The sequence below is a fragment of the Spizellomyces punctatus genome (genome assembly GCF_000182565.1).
Source record: "Spizellomyces punctatus DAOM BR117 chromosome Unknown supercont1.12, whole genome shotgun sequence".
NCBI lineage: Eukaryota > Fungi > Chytridiomycota > Chytridiomycetes > Spizellomycetales > Spizellomycetaceae > Spizellomyces > Spizellomyces punctatus.
The window spans coordinates 877,161-891,751 of record NW_015971548.1 but is presented as its reverse complement, the minus strand read 5'-3'; the positions used below and the strand labels follow the sequence as shown (position 1 = coordinate 891,751).

Sequence of the window (14,591 nt, the reverse complement as noted above, 5' to 3'; positions counted from 1 at the left end):
TAGGGCTTTTGACCCCCATATGTGACAAAAACAGCTGTAGTATCATGTACATCAAACTCTCTTCCATCATAGGCAAACTTGAAGCGCCGTGCTTTGGAAGCCATACCAAAGTTTCGATACACCGTTCCGATATGGTGCGCAGTTACTGACAGATCCTCCTCAGCAAGTCGATCAAGATGTTCCAAACAGAGCCAGCACCCCGTACTCAGCATCCCCGATATAATCCGGGAGAGAATACCAGGAACCCATTCTGCTGCGCACTCTACCAAAACGCATCGTACACCGACGGCCTTTGACAACTCGCATAGAGTCTCACGTTGTAGACCCGAACCCGTGAGCACAGGACTAGCAGCGTACCGAAGCAAGGTCATGATCTGTGCCATGGATCGGTTGATACCCGGTGTGATAACCAGCCTCGGCGATGTTCCATTGTACTCGTACCCGTATTTGACTGTATGATGCATCATGTGGACGTTCACAATCCCATCCTCGCTCATCTCATATCGGAGACGACTGATCCAGTCCGGTGCAGTGAGGTTGGGTAAATCTCCATTTGTCGTTTCAATCACGTAAGACAGGGCAAGGATGAGGGTTTCGATTACTTGGCGAGTAAGAGGCGGTGTATTATGCTTCAACAGTCCAATAATGTCATCGAGCTCCTTGCACAAGCTCTTGCGAAATTCTTTGATAGCAGAATCCGTTCCTTGGGATATACATGTTTTGAGATATGTGCTCCATTTGATGTTGGCGGCGACCAGGATTACTTGGAGCGGGTATGACTGAAGCCATGAGGCAAGAGGAATTGTTTCGGACGAATTGTCCAACGCCAATGCAATCTGTTTGCGGAGGTTGTCCCGTAAACCATCTTGCAGCTCTGCTAACCAGTCCTCGACTTTAGTCGTCACTGAAATTGGTGTCCGAAGCATCAACTGCTCCCCTTCAAAGCTCTCAACACCCAGAATCTCGATACCCATCGACTCGCTCAAAACATACTTGAGGTTTCTTGGGACGTGAACTTCGGGTTCTTGTACACGCTGCATCGTTCGTCTCCGTGACCCAATGGAGAAGGATGAGGATAACTTCGTGTAAAAACTCGGAATGGAGGTCAGCGTCTCCCCTATTTTGATTTCTGGTCCTGCACCAGCTGATAGGTAACTAGCCTCCCTTGACCGATCAACCGCAATATCATGGTCTGAACCACCAGCAACATCTTCAGGAATTCCACTATCAAATTCAATTACGGTAGGATATAGAGATGCAGCCTCTCTTTCAACTTGGCCCAACACCAACTGCGATATTCCATCAAAACACCTGCCCAAAAGGGGATTCAAAGCTCGGACATCCGGTAAACAGGACACCATCTCCAACACCTGATCGTTGGTCAAAAACCAAAACCGCGGGAACTTTTCCCGTTTTGCTTCAATGAGTTTTATGATGCCCTTCATGACAATGTCCACTCTTGCCAGTCCACCGGCAATCATATCATGTAGATCACTCCGAAGAAGAACCGTGCTGAATTTCCTGTTCTTGGTGACCACATCCGAAAGAATGCTCATCAGTTTTGTGATGGCAATAAAGTTTTCTATTTGGTCACGAGTGAGAGCCGATATTTCACCAGAGAGGCGAAGAACCGGGTACAGCTTTGCAAAGATCATTTGCAAGTTCTGCCATTCTTGGAGGGTTTCTTGGCATTTGCAGAGTCGTTTCATCCATCCGTCGATTTTCGTGCGGAGGACTTCAACGTACGCTCTTCGCGCCAGGCTTTCTGAGCGTATCAAAAGGTCTTCAAAAACCGACATGGCCTCCCCAAAATTCTCGATAAGGTAATACTCTGGCGTAACATACTGGACAGCGACAAATTTCCGGGAAGACAGCTCTGTGCGCATCACATCCAGCTCATGCTCAAATTCCCACTCAGAACTGGCTTCCCTGCTAATCTCTGCTAATATATCCTGGACCAATTCCAAGTCAAGCTCTAGCACTTGCCGGAGTTTCAACCCCGCTATATCCCGCAGCGTAATACCAACAATTTTGGACATTTCCATCCAGTGCTTGTCACGTAGGGCCGGGTTACGCAGCGATGTAATAATAGTAATATACCGATCGAAATCCAGGATTTCGGCTTCAATGCTCATGGTAATACTCTGGGGTTTTGGTGCATCCAGGAAAACAGGAGACAGTTTTTTCAAAGTACTCTTCCAACTTCCGACATTCTCCAACATCGTCTGTGCATCCAAATCCGCAAAATACGAGTCCAGCCACTCTGCCAAACGGTCCCGAACACCACCCACTAGCTTCCATAGTTCCTCGTATGGCTGGAAGTCATTCTCTAACGTCTTAAGTTCGATAAGGGAGGTCACTGGTAGTCCAATTCGTTGTTCTTGCAATGGAATAGCCTCTCCCAGAGATTTCACCCGGTCAATGCGTTCGCGAAGGTAGTGAACGCGATTGACCATATCGCTGTACCGCTCAATATTATCCGCGGATGCAAGGTACGTTTGGACTTCTTCTCGGTAAGCTTGAACAGAGTTAATGACAAACTCCTTGTCAATCTCGATCTACGCACACATGAGAATTGAGAAAGAGAAATGGATGTCAGCTTTAACTTTGTTACCTGGCTCATAATCCGTGCTCGAGCATTGGTCAACCGTTCCGAAGCCCGGTCCAGTTCATCAGCCACTTTGACTGGCCATGCACATGTTGTCCAGTACAGATCGTTAATCTCCTCATCCAACGGCATTTCGTAATCGTACATCAGTTGCCATATCGCTTTCAATTCGTCCAACTGTGGAGAGACCAGTTGAATCACTATGCATGATCAATCGAATTCCAGGACGTGGCACCAACCTGCTCATCGTAGTGCCCAATCTGCTCCATGCACGTGTCAACTGCTGTCTTGAGCATTTGCCATTGGATAGCATCTTGTCCCGGATCATTCAAGACTTGTCCATATAGATCACTATAGGCCGTTGCCAAAAAACTGCAACTCTCTACCAAACGCGTCAAAATGCGTTGTTTGAGGTTCTCCAGAACCGTCTGAGTACAATGTTGGTAGAGTTTCTTGATCATCGTACAGTTGAGGAGGAACGGGGGTATCTCGATCTGTGCGGGTGAAATGCTGTCAATCTTTTTGGACGCATTGTAGAATCGTTGGAGGTAATCCTCCAAGTCGTTTAGATCAATTGTCAGTTCGTCCCAAACTCCTTCATCTAGTGTTTCTTGTAGCAGGAATTCGTATTCTTTGTAGCCTGCAACGACTTTATCGATTTCTGCATAAGCTTGTTGCAAGATTTCCATCATCAACGCCATCCCATCATCTATGATGAGTTCGTTCCGTAAAGATGTGTGTAGCCAGTTTGTAGAGACGTCAGAGTACAAAGCGTACATCGCAACCACCTCGATATGAGGAATTGCTTTGATGGTTTTTGTCGCGGGCATCAAATAAACCGCTTTGAGTGCTTCTTCCACCACGGACAAAGAGTGATCCAACACGACGCCCGCCTGGCGTCCGACTGCAAACCCATCCACCTGCCGCGAAGGAGGTACAAGGGTGCCATCTCCCGTGTGTGCCGTGACATTGAGAATGAATAACAGAGGTATCGGAATACCAGGGGTATTAAATGGCGACTTGATGGTGTATTTACGTTTTTCTTCTTCTGAAGCATTCCGATATGTGACATTCACATTAAAAAGAGATAAAAACGTCTTGAAACTGTCCAGTAACAGACTCCTCAGTTGTGATTCCATAATGGTATTTACGAGTCGCAAAAAATTCTTGAGACGACTGGAATTGTACACGGCTTCATTTGTTTCTCTAAAATTGAAGAAATCGCCCAACATGGCCTCCATGACATTACAAATCTTTCTTGTCCACTCGTTGGTAAGACGAGCGACGACAAGGTCAACATGAGTCTCGGCACGTTCACAAAAGGTTGCAAATAAAGACGGAAATCCAAAGTCTTTTCGATAAAATGATTCATTCACTGGTAGGACCTCTCGCAAAGCAGCCAGAATCTCCACTATAGTTTTCTGTACATTGGCATTGGCGCTGAACATGTACGTGGACAGATCCCGAGTGGCAATCGCGACCTGTGCAAAAATGTGTCCTTGGGGGTCATCTGCGCTTGTCCCCGACCGCATCATGGCAAGCTCGGCAAAGCGCTCCGATCTTGCTGTTGATTGCTGGAGTACATGCGCAAAAGGCCCGTGGGAGAATTCCCTAGTAGCGCGTTTCATGCTGAACAAGAAATCCCGTTCAACTTGCTCCATAGTTGCATCCACCATTTTCAATTGGTTCGAGCTGATTGAGCAGCCGAGCCTTTTGAGAATAGACCGTTTGAAGGAACGTGGAAGAGGACAAACCACGCTGTTATCCTCTCTATCAATGGATTCGAGGTACGCTGCTTCCTCTGCTGCCAGGGATCGTGCCCTGATGGCACTCTCGATTCGCTTGTAAAATAATTCGCGATTCTCTTCTTTAAAGACAAGATTGAGGCGTTTGACAAACTTTTGCGGGCCTGATGGCAGCCATTCGATAAGGTAGCGTTGTGTTTCCCGATCATAGTCGAGGACCAGGCATTCAAGCCAATCCCATTCGGTTTCGGTATCCGTGTGTCTAAAATAGCGACTGAAAGCTGGCGTTCCCTTGTGGCCGCTTTGTCTACCCATAGCTAACCATTCCTCTGTTGTATGCGTCTTTTATATGCACTAAGTTATGTACGGCCCTTTCGTTGACGGTTGTAGCAAGAGGTCTCACCTCGAACTCGGGATCATCAAACCATTCGAGAAGCATTTTGGACGCCAGGTGGTCATCAACCTCCCTGTACGGATCTCGGAAAGCTTCTATAAATGTTTCGTTGGGAGGCGGAGGTGTGGAGGCCCTCACCCAGTCTGGCATTGCACTCGTGACAAGGCCCCCGGTGAAGGGGCTGGGTTCGGCGTTAGGAGCAAGTGCCATTAATTCAGTCTCTAGTCGTCGCTGAAGCGCGTTTCCTGCAGAAAGCCGCCTTGGGCCATTGTGGAGACGGATTGCAGATCCCGTCCGATTTGATCTGGCAGTACTCGGTCGAGTGGGCTTGCCAGATGTTTGGCCTGAAGTCCTTGCCGACTGAGGTCTGGTGGTGGCCGTACTTTTGGGTGCTCCTACGCGTGCTGATGTTGGTCTCGATAGCGGGAGGGTGGACGAAGATCTCCATGATCTTCTCAAATCCGGAGATTCCAATAGTGGCGTATATATCTGTGTGTTGTCATAAACTGCAGGCTCTTGTTCTGGATGTATATGCTGAGCAAGGACCCTGGTAACGGCTTGTAAATCATACTGCAGCCCTGTCAACCCCGGCAGCCCAGGCGTTTCTGGTCGACGACCAGCGCTTTGCGGTCGTGTATGTAAACGATTACTTGGTAATGCGGATTCATAACGGGCTGCTTGCTTCACCTTCTTCCTTTGGGCCAGTGCACTTGCTGAGAGACGCTTCTTTTTCACCCGTTTCTTGACGAATGTGCCCTCAGCGCCTGTTGAAGGAAACCCTGTCGGTGGTTCAGGTGGTGCAGGTGGCGGATGATCTCCAATTACATTGTTGAGTTCTCTGTAAGCATTCCTAATATCTTCTTCTGCTTTGAGATAGGCAGGATCGTGCTCTGGTGGCATAAAATCTGCTCGCAACGCTAAAGCTGAATGGCAGGGAGAATCTGGCCCAAGTTCAGAAACACTATCTTTTGCTTTCCATGCATAATTGACCACGGATGATCTCGATGACATAAAAGTTGATGCCGACGCCTCCCGTCGTCCATCATCTTCAAGCTGTAGCTCTTCCATGGACGAAAACGAGATACGCATCTGGTTGGATATCTCACATAAAAGGTCGCTTACCTAGCGTGTTCAACTGTGCCACTATTGCCATGCCAACAAGAAGGAAGGCTTGCGGGTTGCTTTTGCAGCAAAGACTGCCACGCGAGGAGATTTTTCGCGAGAAAATCATTCGCTTCTGCTGCGGAGGCTTTTTTAACTTTGACATTCTTGGCTAGTTTTTGTCGTCGTTTCGTTCGTCTCGTCGTCGTTTATCTTTTTTTTTTGTTTTTTACCCTGAAGGGCCTTTTGTTCTTCCCTTGTTTATATCGGAAGGCATATCGCAAGAGGAAGCATCCAACGGAACTGGCCTTCCCTCCATAAGCCGTGTTTGAACGCGCCGCCGCCTTTCCCGCGTAGCAATCTCCTTTCCTATCCCCCTTCTTCGAGCAGTTACTCCTTTATTTCAACTGGGACATTGCGGAAATGATTGCGATCACGCAACCCAACTTTTACGAGAGAAACCTGCCTTTTATTGTGTATGGCAAACACAACTTCAATGCTGTAGGTACACAGGGCACAAGTACTGCTAGCCCTCACGCGCCTGTGCTCACCACATAAAAAAAAAACCCTTGACAGGAGGAAGAGGACGAGATCAGCTTCAATGCCTCCGAGCCTGTTGTTGTGCTGGAACGCGACGAGCTTTACAATGACGGCTGGTGGCGGGTATGTTGAGTTTTTCCCATTTGGTGGGCAGACGGTGATGCTCAATACCGACATGGTTATAGGGAAGGAACGTCCGTGGATTGGTTGGCCTCTTTCCGATGAACTTTGTTATGGACGAACCAGCGGCGGGTCTCTCTTCGGCAAATATGAATCACATCCATGTGAGCCAATACGAAATGTCGTACGACGAACCTGCGAGAGCTCCCTCGACTCCTCTTCCCCCTGTTCCCAATGAAGATGGTCAATTTGGAAAAGGCGCATACGTCAACACGGACACAAATCAAATTGTCGAAGAGCCATCGGTCACCGAAGGGTCACACCCCATCACATGGAATGTGGAGCAGGTTGGACAGTGGCTCGACGAATCTGGCTTTCCCTTTGCGGTGTCAATCTTTACAGGTTGGTATTTGTTTAGTTGTATGATGTATATCGCGAGTGATTTACCTTTCGTCGGCAACATCCAGAGAAACAAGTGAATGGCGAAACGCTCTTGGAACTCAACTTGTCAAGTCTTCGACAGCTGGGTCTCGAATCATTGGGCGACCGTATCAACATTCTTCACTCCATTCTGGCACTGAAGGAGGATTTTGCAAATACCTCAACGGAACTGCCAATTCGTGCAGCACAGTCCTTACCGGATGCGCCGGAGGACAAAAGATCGCAGGAATCACTGTCTGTCCGCACCAGCATCACTAAAAAGTCCCCATCCAACGTACCGTCCCAGGATTCGGGATTTGCCGAGGAAGATGAAGTTGGTGTAAGTTGGATGTTCTGGTTAATGATGTGCGCGGCAGACTGTTGACAATCACATGTGGACCTTTCCTCAGAACATTGAACAAAAGTGGTCGTACCGAGTCCATAATCCGGACGACGAGCAGGAAAGGGAGGAGCGGCTGCGGAGGACAGTATCATATTTCACTCTAAGCGACTATTTATATGATACTGGTGACTCCCCAGAGTCACCCGAAGAGTCACCTGTTGGTACTACAGACATTCCTCTTTCCCCAAATCCGTTGTCACAGGAAGAAGCTGAATCATCCGACTCGGTACGATTGTCAATTTGAATAGCACATACACTATCACATGTATTGAAATCTGGAAACAGGACGAGGAGGTTCATGAAAATACCCCAGCGAGCAGGTCTGTCGGTGGAATCGTTGGCCAACCTGCCGAGCCTGAAAGCAAAACTTCACTGGAGGATATAAGGTCACCCACGTCACCAACTTCACCGACTTCACCGACTTCACCGTCTTCGCCGACTTCTCCCTCGACTTCTCCAAAGGAACACGAACCCAACTTCTTACAGTACGTTTTTGGTACGTATTGCATATGCTCACGACAAGCATCTGACCGCCCTGCTATAGTTTCCTTGCCAAGTCACGATCGGATTTCCGTGGCTTAGCACGAAATTTGACACGAGGCCATCGTAGATCCAAACATAGCAAAACACAGTCTGTTGATCTGGATCGCCAGTTTCCAAATCCAGATCATGCTGGGTGGCTTCATGTTCGAGTTGGTCATGCGAAGGGCTGGAAGAAGCGATGGTGTGTTTTGAATGCTGGAATCTTGCACATCTTGAAGGGTCAGGTAATTGCACTAGGTGGAGAAAATCAAACTGGATCATGTCATGCTAACTACTTTTATTCTGCGCAGAGTAACCCTCATGTCGTGGCAGATATTCCTATTGGTGATAACTATACGATTCTACCAGACGCTAATTCTGCACATGCTCGGTTTGCCTTTATGGCAATGCATCGTGATGCCCCTACTATTCACTTTTCCGCGGATACACAACTAGCAATGGTCAGCTGGATTAATGTTATGGTTCGAGCTGGACAACACAGTAAGTGTCAGCATCTTATCCAAGTGGAGAGACGGCGGCTCTAATCGTAATATCGCAATTATAGAAGGGCGTGCAGGACCGGTTCCGCTCATCCCAATCAAGAACAACGACCGCTTATCGCGGATTCCGATCAGTGGATCGTTTGAACGCTTGTCACTCCACTCTCACCCGTCTCTCTCGTCCCTATCGAATGTCGCAAAAAATCCAAAGTTCTTTTCGGAGCGTCGCGGAACAGCAGGCGCCAATAGATTGTCCGTGGCCTCATCTACTGGTGCTGGGTCATCAGACTCTGGAGATCGACCTGTGGGTGCGGGGCCAGGTATGTTTGGGTCAGCTGAACCGGGCCGGACTGCCGCAAGCTGGTCAGTCCCACATGTAAGAAGCATGTAATTGTCGATGCGGGTGGGTGTGGAAAGTTTTTGGAGATACATGGATATAGATTTAGAATACAGATGGCTGACGAAGGGGTTTACTACGGTGTCTTATGCTACGAATTTTTATTAATGTACGTGGACAAAAATAATGTCAAGGTTGCTAGCTTATATCCGATAATAGATCAACATGAGCTCTAACCTTTCGAGTTTTGTGAATACTGGGAGAATGCAATGCACAAGGGGCTTATGTCCCATGGATCTTTAAACCCCATGCTGGATAAAGCATGAATGGGACATTTGCCCTGGGCGCACGCTGCAGAAGAGACGGCAGGTCTCCATGCATGGTCAACTGTTGGTTTCTTGCATGATTTATAATATCTTGTGCCATTTTGCGGCTAATACGTATTTCAAGTATTTGAAGCTATCCTACAATGTCACAGGTCTACAGCTGCTAGCTCGGCTTTCTCAGCCCAAGAAAACCTTTAGGTTCAAACAAATCTAACTTATATCTGAATCTAACTGGACGTTCGGATAGTTCGTAGGAACGGTTGGTACATTTTCTGCAGCTATCCACAGATGTTCGACCATCTTGATTCTCGTATATCTCTTTTAAGCCAATGAGAAATTCAGCTTGAGACTACCAGCGTCTTTCATTTATTTCCAGGTTGGAAAAGGAAGTAAAAACAAAGGATTGCAACTGCGACCAAAGATCGTCCATACGGTCACGTGATATACCATCTGGGTCTTTCCCAAATCTGCGTTCACCTTCTGCACAGGGACTAGCTACCACTCTTCATGTCCGCTGGACCATCTTTAGGACCATCCTCCTCGCCCCCGAACTCGTCTTCAAGGAATGGATCTACCCCTGTAGGCAGAGGACATGCTCCCTTGACTCGATCAATACCAAAGTTAAAGCCAAAAGGGGATGTTGATCAATGTGTTTGTGGGTAGGTACCTTGCCGTTTGACAGAGTGGAAAGGGAGCGGTCGAGAGTGAGGTACCCTGGAGTATTTCCGTTTGGTCTAAATGATTTTGCTTTGTAGAACAAGGTTTGGGTTTTGGAAGAGGAAGGGACATTGTTATTATTGCGGCAACGGTAAAGCTGAAACTTCCCAAGTCTCGGTGGACCATGCATTGACACAGTCCTCGTCTGCTTTCCAGTAAAGTGTCCAACATGCCTGGGTGACAATCGGCTGACCCTTCCACAGTTTGGGTACTTTACGCCAGTTGCCATTTGCACGTACTGCTATCCCTTCATACAAAGTACGTGTGTGCCCATCTCCCGGCTTTAGGAATGCCTATCTTCAATGTTTTCACCTCGCCAGTGACCCGCATGTCCCGTGAACAGCTAGGATCTCTTCCAACAAAGCAACTCCAAAGCTACATAAAAGCATACAACCTTAATGCCGCAAACCTGATTGAAAAGTCTGAACTTATAAGGTTGATTTCCGGGACTGAGTTGGGCGAGACGGAAGAGCGCGCTTTTCGAAGTACCGCGCCGAGCTCCCCAATAGCTGACCAGGGTTCATCTGGGGAAGGTCGGAGGAGAGAAGGGAGCGCTCCGTCCAGATTGGAGAGAGAACGGCCGGAGGGAGACTGGAATCGTAATCGGGCACAGGCCCGAGAGCAGCAACGGAGAGAACGTGAGCGGGAACGAGCAGAGAGAGACTGGGTGCAGCGTGAGCGAGCACGGGCAAGAGAGCAGGAACAGAGAGAACGTGAGCGGGAACGAAGAATGCGCGAACATGAACGAGAAGCGAGGGAACGCGAGCGGGAAAGGCGGGAGTGGGCTAGGGAAAGCGAACGATGGAGGGAGGACAATGGTTCCAGGTATCCGGGTCAGAACGCAGTTGAAGCTGTTGAAAACATGTTTGAGGGTATGTTTGGAGGTGGGCGCAACAGCGGACGGCCCAATGGTGGAGGGTGGAATTCCGCAGAGCCATTCGGACCTGGATTCCCTTTTGTGCCACCAGGCACTATACCGCACTTTCCTGGATCGGAATTCATACCGCCTTTCGTTTCTCCAACCCCCCACGCCCCACCGCCACAACATCCCTTCAATGCACCCCAGCATCCACAGCAGAATCCCGCACAACGCCCCACACCACCACCTCAGCCTTCCGGCTCCCAAACCACGCCGCCAGCAGAAGTACCTAGTCTAAAAGCCCTACTTCAAACCAACACTGACCCATCCGGTCTTTCGGCCAAAACCCTGAAGCAGATTCTAAAGAATAATAAAGTTGAGTTTGGGAACGTCCTGGAAAAGAGTGAACTGGTGACCAGGGTCAAACGTCTGTTGGACAGCGAAAAGGCCGAGATGGAGAAGAATGGTGGAGATGATGAAGATGGGTTGTGTAAGGTTGGTGGAGTGCTCTCTTAGGTTCAAAAATTGCGATAGCTGGCTTTTTTCTGACTCTCATTATGAAGATATGCTGTGATGCACCCATAAACTGCGTATTCTTGGAATGTGGGCATCTTGTTACATGTAAGCTACCCATTGTTCAGTTGTTGATAGTTGGATCTATAATTTAAAGTTTTTATCACAGGTATGGAATGTGGAAAGGCACTCGAAAGGACTTCGCGTGAGTGTCCTATATGCCGAGGTGAGCATCTACAGATTGTGATCGTAGAGCAGTGAATGAGATAATCATTTCTGTTTAACTTTGCAGAACGTATTTCAAGGATAGTGAGAACATTCAATGCATGATAGCTTATAGTGGTGCATCGTTTAGTTATTTAGCGCAATAGCTCATTGAATGTTGATTTCACCTCATTAAAATTGAATGAATAACGCGGTTCCAATCAATAACCGGCTTGGTTGAAAATCAGTTGGCATCACAAAATCGAAGGGGTTGCTCTCGTGAGATCTCATCCAAAATATCCACCTACGTCAGCGCAATGACTACCGAAGCCTCAAAGCCGACTGAGGAGATGGAGAAACAATCCGAGGCCGATGCAACGGAAGAGCATCGTCACAAAGAACTCGAACGGGGCGAGGAGCGAGAGGAGCAGTCGCAGGAAACAAAGGAGAGCCGAGGACGAAAGAAATTGACGGTCGATAGGGAGAAGGTGGATAGTTGCTTCGTTTTTCAACGTGCGGGAACTGTATCGCTAATATTTGGGCTCTCTGTGAACGTTTATTTAGACGTGTCCGTTTTTGGTGCGCATGTATGTTAGCACGAAAGGGGATTTGCGTGTGGAAGATCTGGAACGGGATGGTTTGCCCGAGAGAGACGAACATCTGGTTTACACCTGGTTGGTAGCTTTCTACCATTATGTTTGTCACAACTGAGTCTAAACTTTACATTCAGGAAAGATGCTACGCTACGGGAACTTGCGTCCCTCTTACAAACAACGTACCCTGCCGCGAAACCCCGCGAAGTCCGTATCAGCTTCCGGGCAATAAGCCGCGTATCCACCCGTCCCCTCCAATTCCGGTGCATTCCTCTAGGCAATGTATTCAATTTTCGGTCTTCGTACGACGACACCAAAACCCTAAGTGACCTGCGCTTTGTGGTTGGGGACGCGGTATTAGTTAGTATTGCACCTACGGAGCCTGGGCATCCGGAGAGAAGAGAGAGCGGATCTGCTGTTCCGTTTAGGAGACCGAGTGGGAGGGATGAAGGTTTTGGCGGATTTAGGGGTGACCGATTTAGTTCTGATCGTGACCAGCGGAGGTTTGATCCGTATAGACGCCCAAAGAGTTCGTTTGAAGGAAGACGGAGTGGAACAGAGTCGAGGGATCTTCCGAGGTACGAGGAAAGAGGGTTTGATCGGAGGAGATCCAGTGCTCGGTGAAAAGGGGGACGACGCGTGTTTGGAGATAGTGCTGGTCCGGCTATTGAATTTGGTTGATTAATTGCAGTAATTCAGACTAGTCTTGGCTCTGATTGCAAAGTCCACATTTGGTGACCTGAAAAGTCATATCTTTTGTAGCCATGAGACAGAGACAAGGGTCTGGTTGTTCACTTTATATTATTACTTCAAACCACATCAATCCTCTTCCTTATCGACATAATTTGCCATAGGATCCTCCCCCATGGTCCTACTCAATCTATAAGCTTCCAGCTCCTCCTCCGTAACATCCATACCCCCTTTCGAACTCCCGTACTTGTTCTTCTTCCCTTTGCTCTTCCTATCATCTTCTTCTTCCTCCAGAATCTTCCGTTTTCGCTCCTCTGCCACAGCTTGTTTCAGCTTCTTTGGATCCAATTTGATCTCACCTTCACCCAATCGCTCAGAGCGTGGTTTAATGGTTTGTGTTCGTTCGGTGGGTCCCCCTTCTTTAGCGGCGCGGAGGACATATTGTTCCAATAAACTCTGCGGTTGTTTCTCTTGTACCGGTTCCTCTGCTGTTATGAGCTTACTGGATGCTTCAGCAGCCTCAATACCAGCTTGACCAGTACAATACGCATTTCGCGTCATATTGTGACAACAAGCATATCCCCACTGTCCATCCTTCCACCAGGAGCCCCAAACGGAGGTATGATTGAGAGGATGATAATCCTCCTCGTATTTGGATTTGACTGCCGCTCGTTCTTGGCCTTTAATGACGCGTCCAGTTTGGGAGTACTCTACATATTGCTCTGTTTGGGCCAACAGGAGTTCTTTGGGTGGTGCCGCCAAGTGTTCGGCTCCGCCGTAGCGGTCCAGAATGGATGATTTGAGGGTTTCCGAAACGGTCCCCTTCTTTTCTTGGTACTGTTTATAAAGGAGGGCGGCTTGCGTGGGATTGGCTTGCATGTGAACATTTTTGCCGCGGCCTTCAGCTTCCCATGCAAACGCCTGCAAATGACCCAATTTGGGTGCATCGCCAGTCCATCGGAGAAAATTGTCACCAGCGTAGGTAAGTTCAGAGGGATCCTTATCTTTGAGAGGATTATCGCGCATGGAGCGAGTTTTCGGGTCGTAGTATGCGGAATTTACATCAAGATTGAGAAGGTACTTTGCCGTGTCCTCTCGAATACGAAGATTGCGGACCGTTGTGCGTGTCTTGGTGTCAAGTTTTTGGCCAGGCATGTCGGCTCGGTCAGCGTATTTATCTTCGTCTTCGTCAGAGTCATCACTGTCCCCAGCAGCTGCCAACCCGGCTTTGGTGGATGAATCTGCCGCTTTGTCGTTCGCGACAGTCGCTTCCACCTTTGGCTGCTCTGGAACATTTCCCTCAGCTTCCAACCGTTCCTTCTCTTTTACTTGCTGTTCCCTAAGCTTCCGCCTTTCCTCTTCAACCAATTCCCACTCCTCAGCCAAACGTATATGTTCCTCCGCATCGTAACCATTCCACCGATCCCGCTTGGCCTCAAACCCAAGAGACACCTCCTGAATAACCTCATCAGCATGAATATCCCTTCCACTCCATTTTGCACCCGTCCTTCGCGGCCTCTCCACACAATCCTTTGTTTTATGCGTTATGGCGCCGCAATTCTCGCAGGCGCCTTTTCGATATTTGGTTGCTGCAGGTCCTTGTCGTGCCCCCCGTGAGTACCAGTCATTAATGGATCCCTCTTGTTTCGGTTGGTACCGTTGGTGCTTGAGTGTTGGATGGTTGATATCAAGATACCATGGTGCTTGGGAGATGTAGTGCGGAATGTGGGGATTGATGTCACGGCCGGTTTCTGGGTCGACTTCGGCAGGTAGGGTACCACTGCAATTTGGGGGTTCAGAAACGGCCAAGAGTCCAACAAATCATAAGTTTTTGCACTTACGCCTTACGCTGTTCCTCAATAACCTTCTGTCTTTTAAAGTCCTCCCTACTGAGCTTTTGAGTTTGGGATGTAGCCATTTTTGCGATCAAAGCATGCAACCAGGTAGATCTCCAATCACCTACCAAGTTTGGTCGGCCGGAAGACCTAATCCTCAATGC

General features: G+C 48.4%; 4 protein-coding genes across 5 annotated transcripts in view; 2 read left to right on the top strand and 2 right to left on the bottom strand.

The window, feature by feature from the left end:
* Positions 1–5,836, bottom strand: part of SPPG_06709 — a gene marked incomplete at both ends in the record, with an annotated part of 14,277 nt that extends 8,441 nt beyond the window's left edge. For both annotated transcript variants that reach the window (XM_016754911.1, XM_016754910.1), the window contains 4 exons: positions 14–2,558; positions 2,615–2,785; positions 2,848–4,695; positions 4,757–5,836. In XM_016754911.1, coding sequence (XP_016606356.1) covers positions 14–2,558; positions 2,615–2,785; positions 2,848–4,695; positions 4,757–5,836 — 5,644 coding nt within the window. The remainder of the gene's footprint in view (positions 1–13; positions 2,559–2,614; positions 2,786–2,847; positions 4,696–4,756) is intronic.
* Positions 5,837–6,271: 435 nt separating this feature from the next.
* Positions 6,272–11,435, top strand: SPPG_09398 (uncharacterized protein; the record flags this gene model as incomplete). Its single annotated transcript, XM_016757561.1, has 16 exons — positions 6,272–6,349; positions 6,425–6,511; positions 6,574–6,910; positions 6,976–7,268; positions 7,339–7,557; positions 7,617–7,816; positions 7,876–8,098; positions 8,165–8,354; positions 8,419–8,729; positions 9,699–9,720; positions 9,772–9,824; positions 9,895–9,991; positions 10,054–11,087; positions 11,156–11,213; positions 11,275–11,331; positions 11,398–11,435. 16 exons carry the CDS (start codon positions 6,272–6,274, stop codon positions 11,433–11,435), a joined length of 3,297 nt encoding a protein of 1,098 aa, XP_016606354.1.
* Positions 11,436–11,568: 133 nt separating this feature from the next.
* Positions 11,569–12,717, top strand: SPPG_06706 (uncharacterized protein). The gene is made up of 3 exons (XM_016754909.1): positions 11,569–11,797; positions 11,874–11,983; positions 12,040–12,717. The coding sequence occupies exons 1-3, from the start codon at positions 11,627–11,629 to the stop codon at positions 12,524–12,526; spliced, it is 768 nt and encodes a 255-aa protein (XP_016606353.1). The 5' UTR covers positions 11,569–11,626; the 3' UTR covers positions 12,527–12,717.
* Positions 12,685–14,539, bottom strand: SPPG_06705 (mRNA splicing protein SLU7). Its single transcript, XM_016754908.1, has 2 exons — positions 14,434–14,539; positions 12,685–14,372 (listed from the first exon to the last, which is right to left on the bottom strand). Exons 1-2 carry the CDS (start codon positions 14,508–14,510, stop codon positions 12,722–12,724), a joined length of 1,728 nt encoding a protein of 575 aa, XP_016606352.1. The 5' UTR covers positions 14,511–14,539; the 3' UTR covers positions 12,685–12,721.
* Positions 14,540–14,591: the final 52 nt, after the last annotated feature.

Bases quoted from the DNA above. Each gene is read 5' to 3' on its own strand.
- SPPG_06706 (XM_016754909.1), top strand. From the start codon at position 11,627: ATGACTACCGAAGCCTCAAAGCCGACTGAGGAGATGGAGAAACAATCC. The intron at 11,798-11,873 runs GTGGATAGTTGC...ACGTTTATTTAG, and splicing joins TGACGGTCGATAGGGAGAAG to ACGTGTCCGTTTTTGGTGCG. The intron at 11,984-12,039 runs GTTGGTAGCTTT...CTTTACATTCAG, and splicing joins GAACATCTGGTTTACACCTG to GAAAGATGCTACGCTACGGG.
- SPPG_06705 (XM_016754908.1), bottom strand. From the start codon at position 14,510: ATGGCTACATCCCAAACTCAAAAGCTCAGTAGGGAGGACTTTAAAAGA. The intron at 14,373-14,433 runs GTAAGTGCAAAA...CCCAAATTGCAG, and splicing joins ATTGAGGAACAGCGTAAGGC to TGGTACCCTACCTGCCGAAG.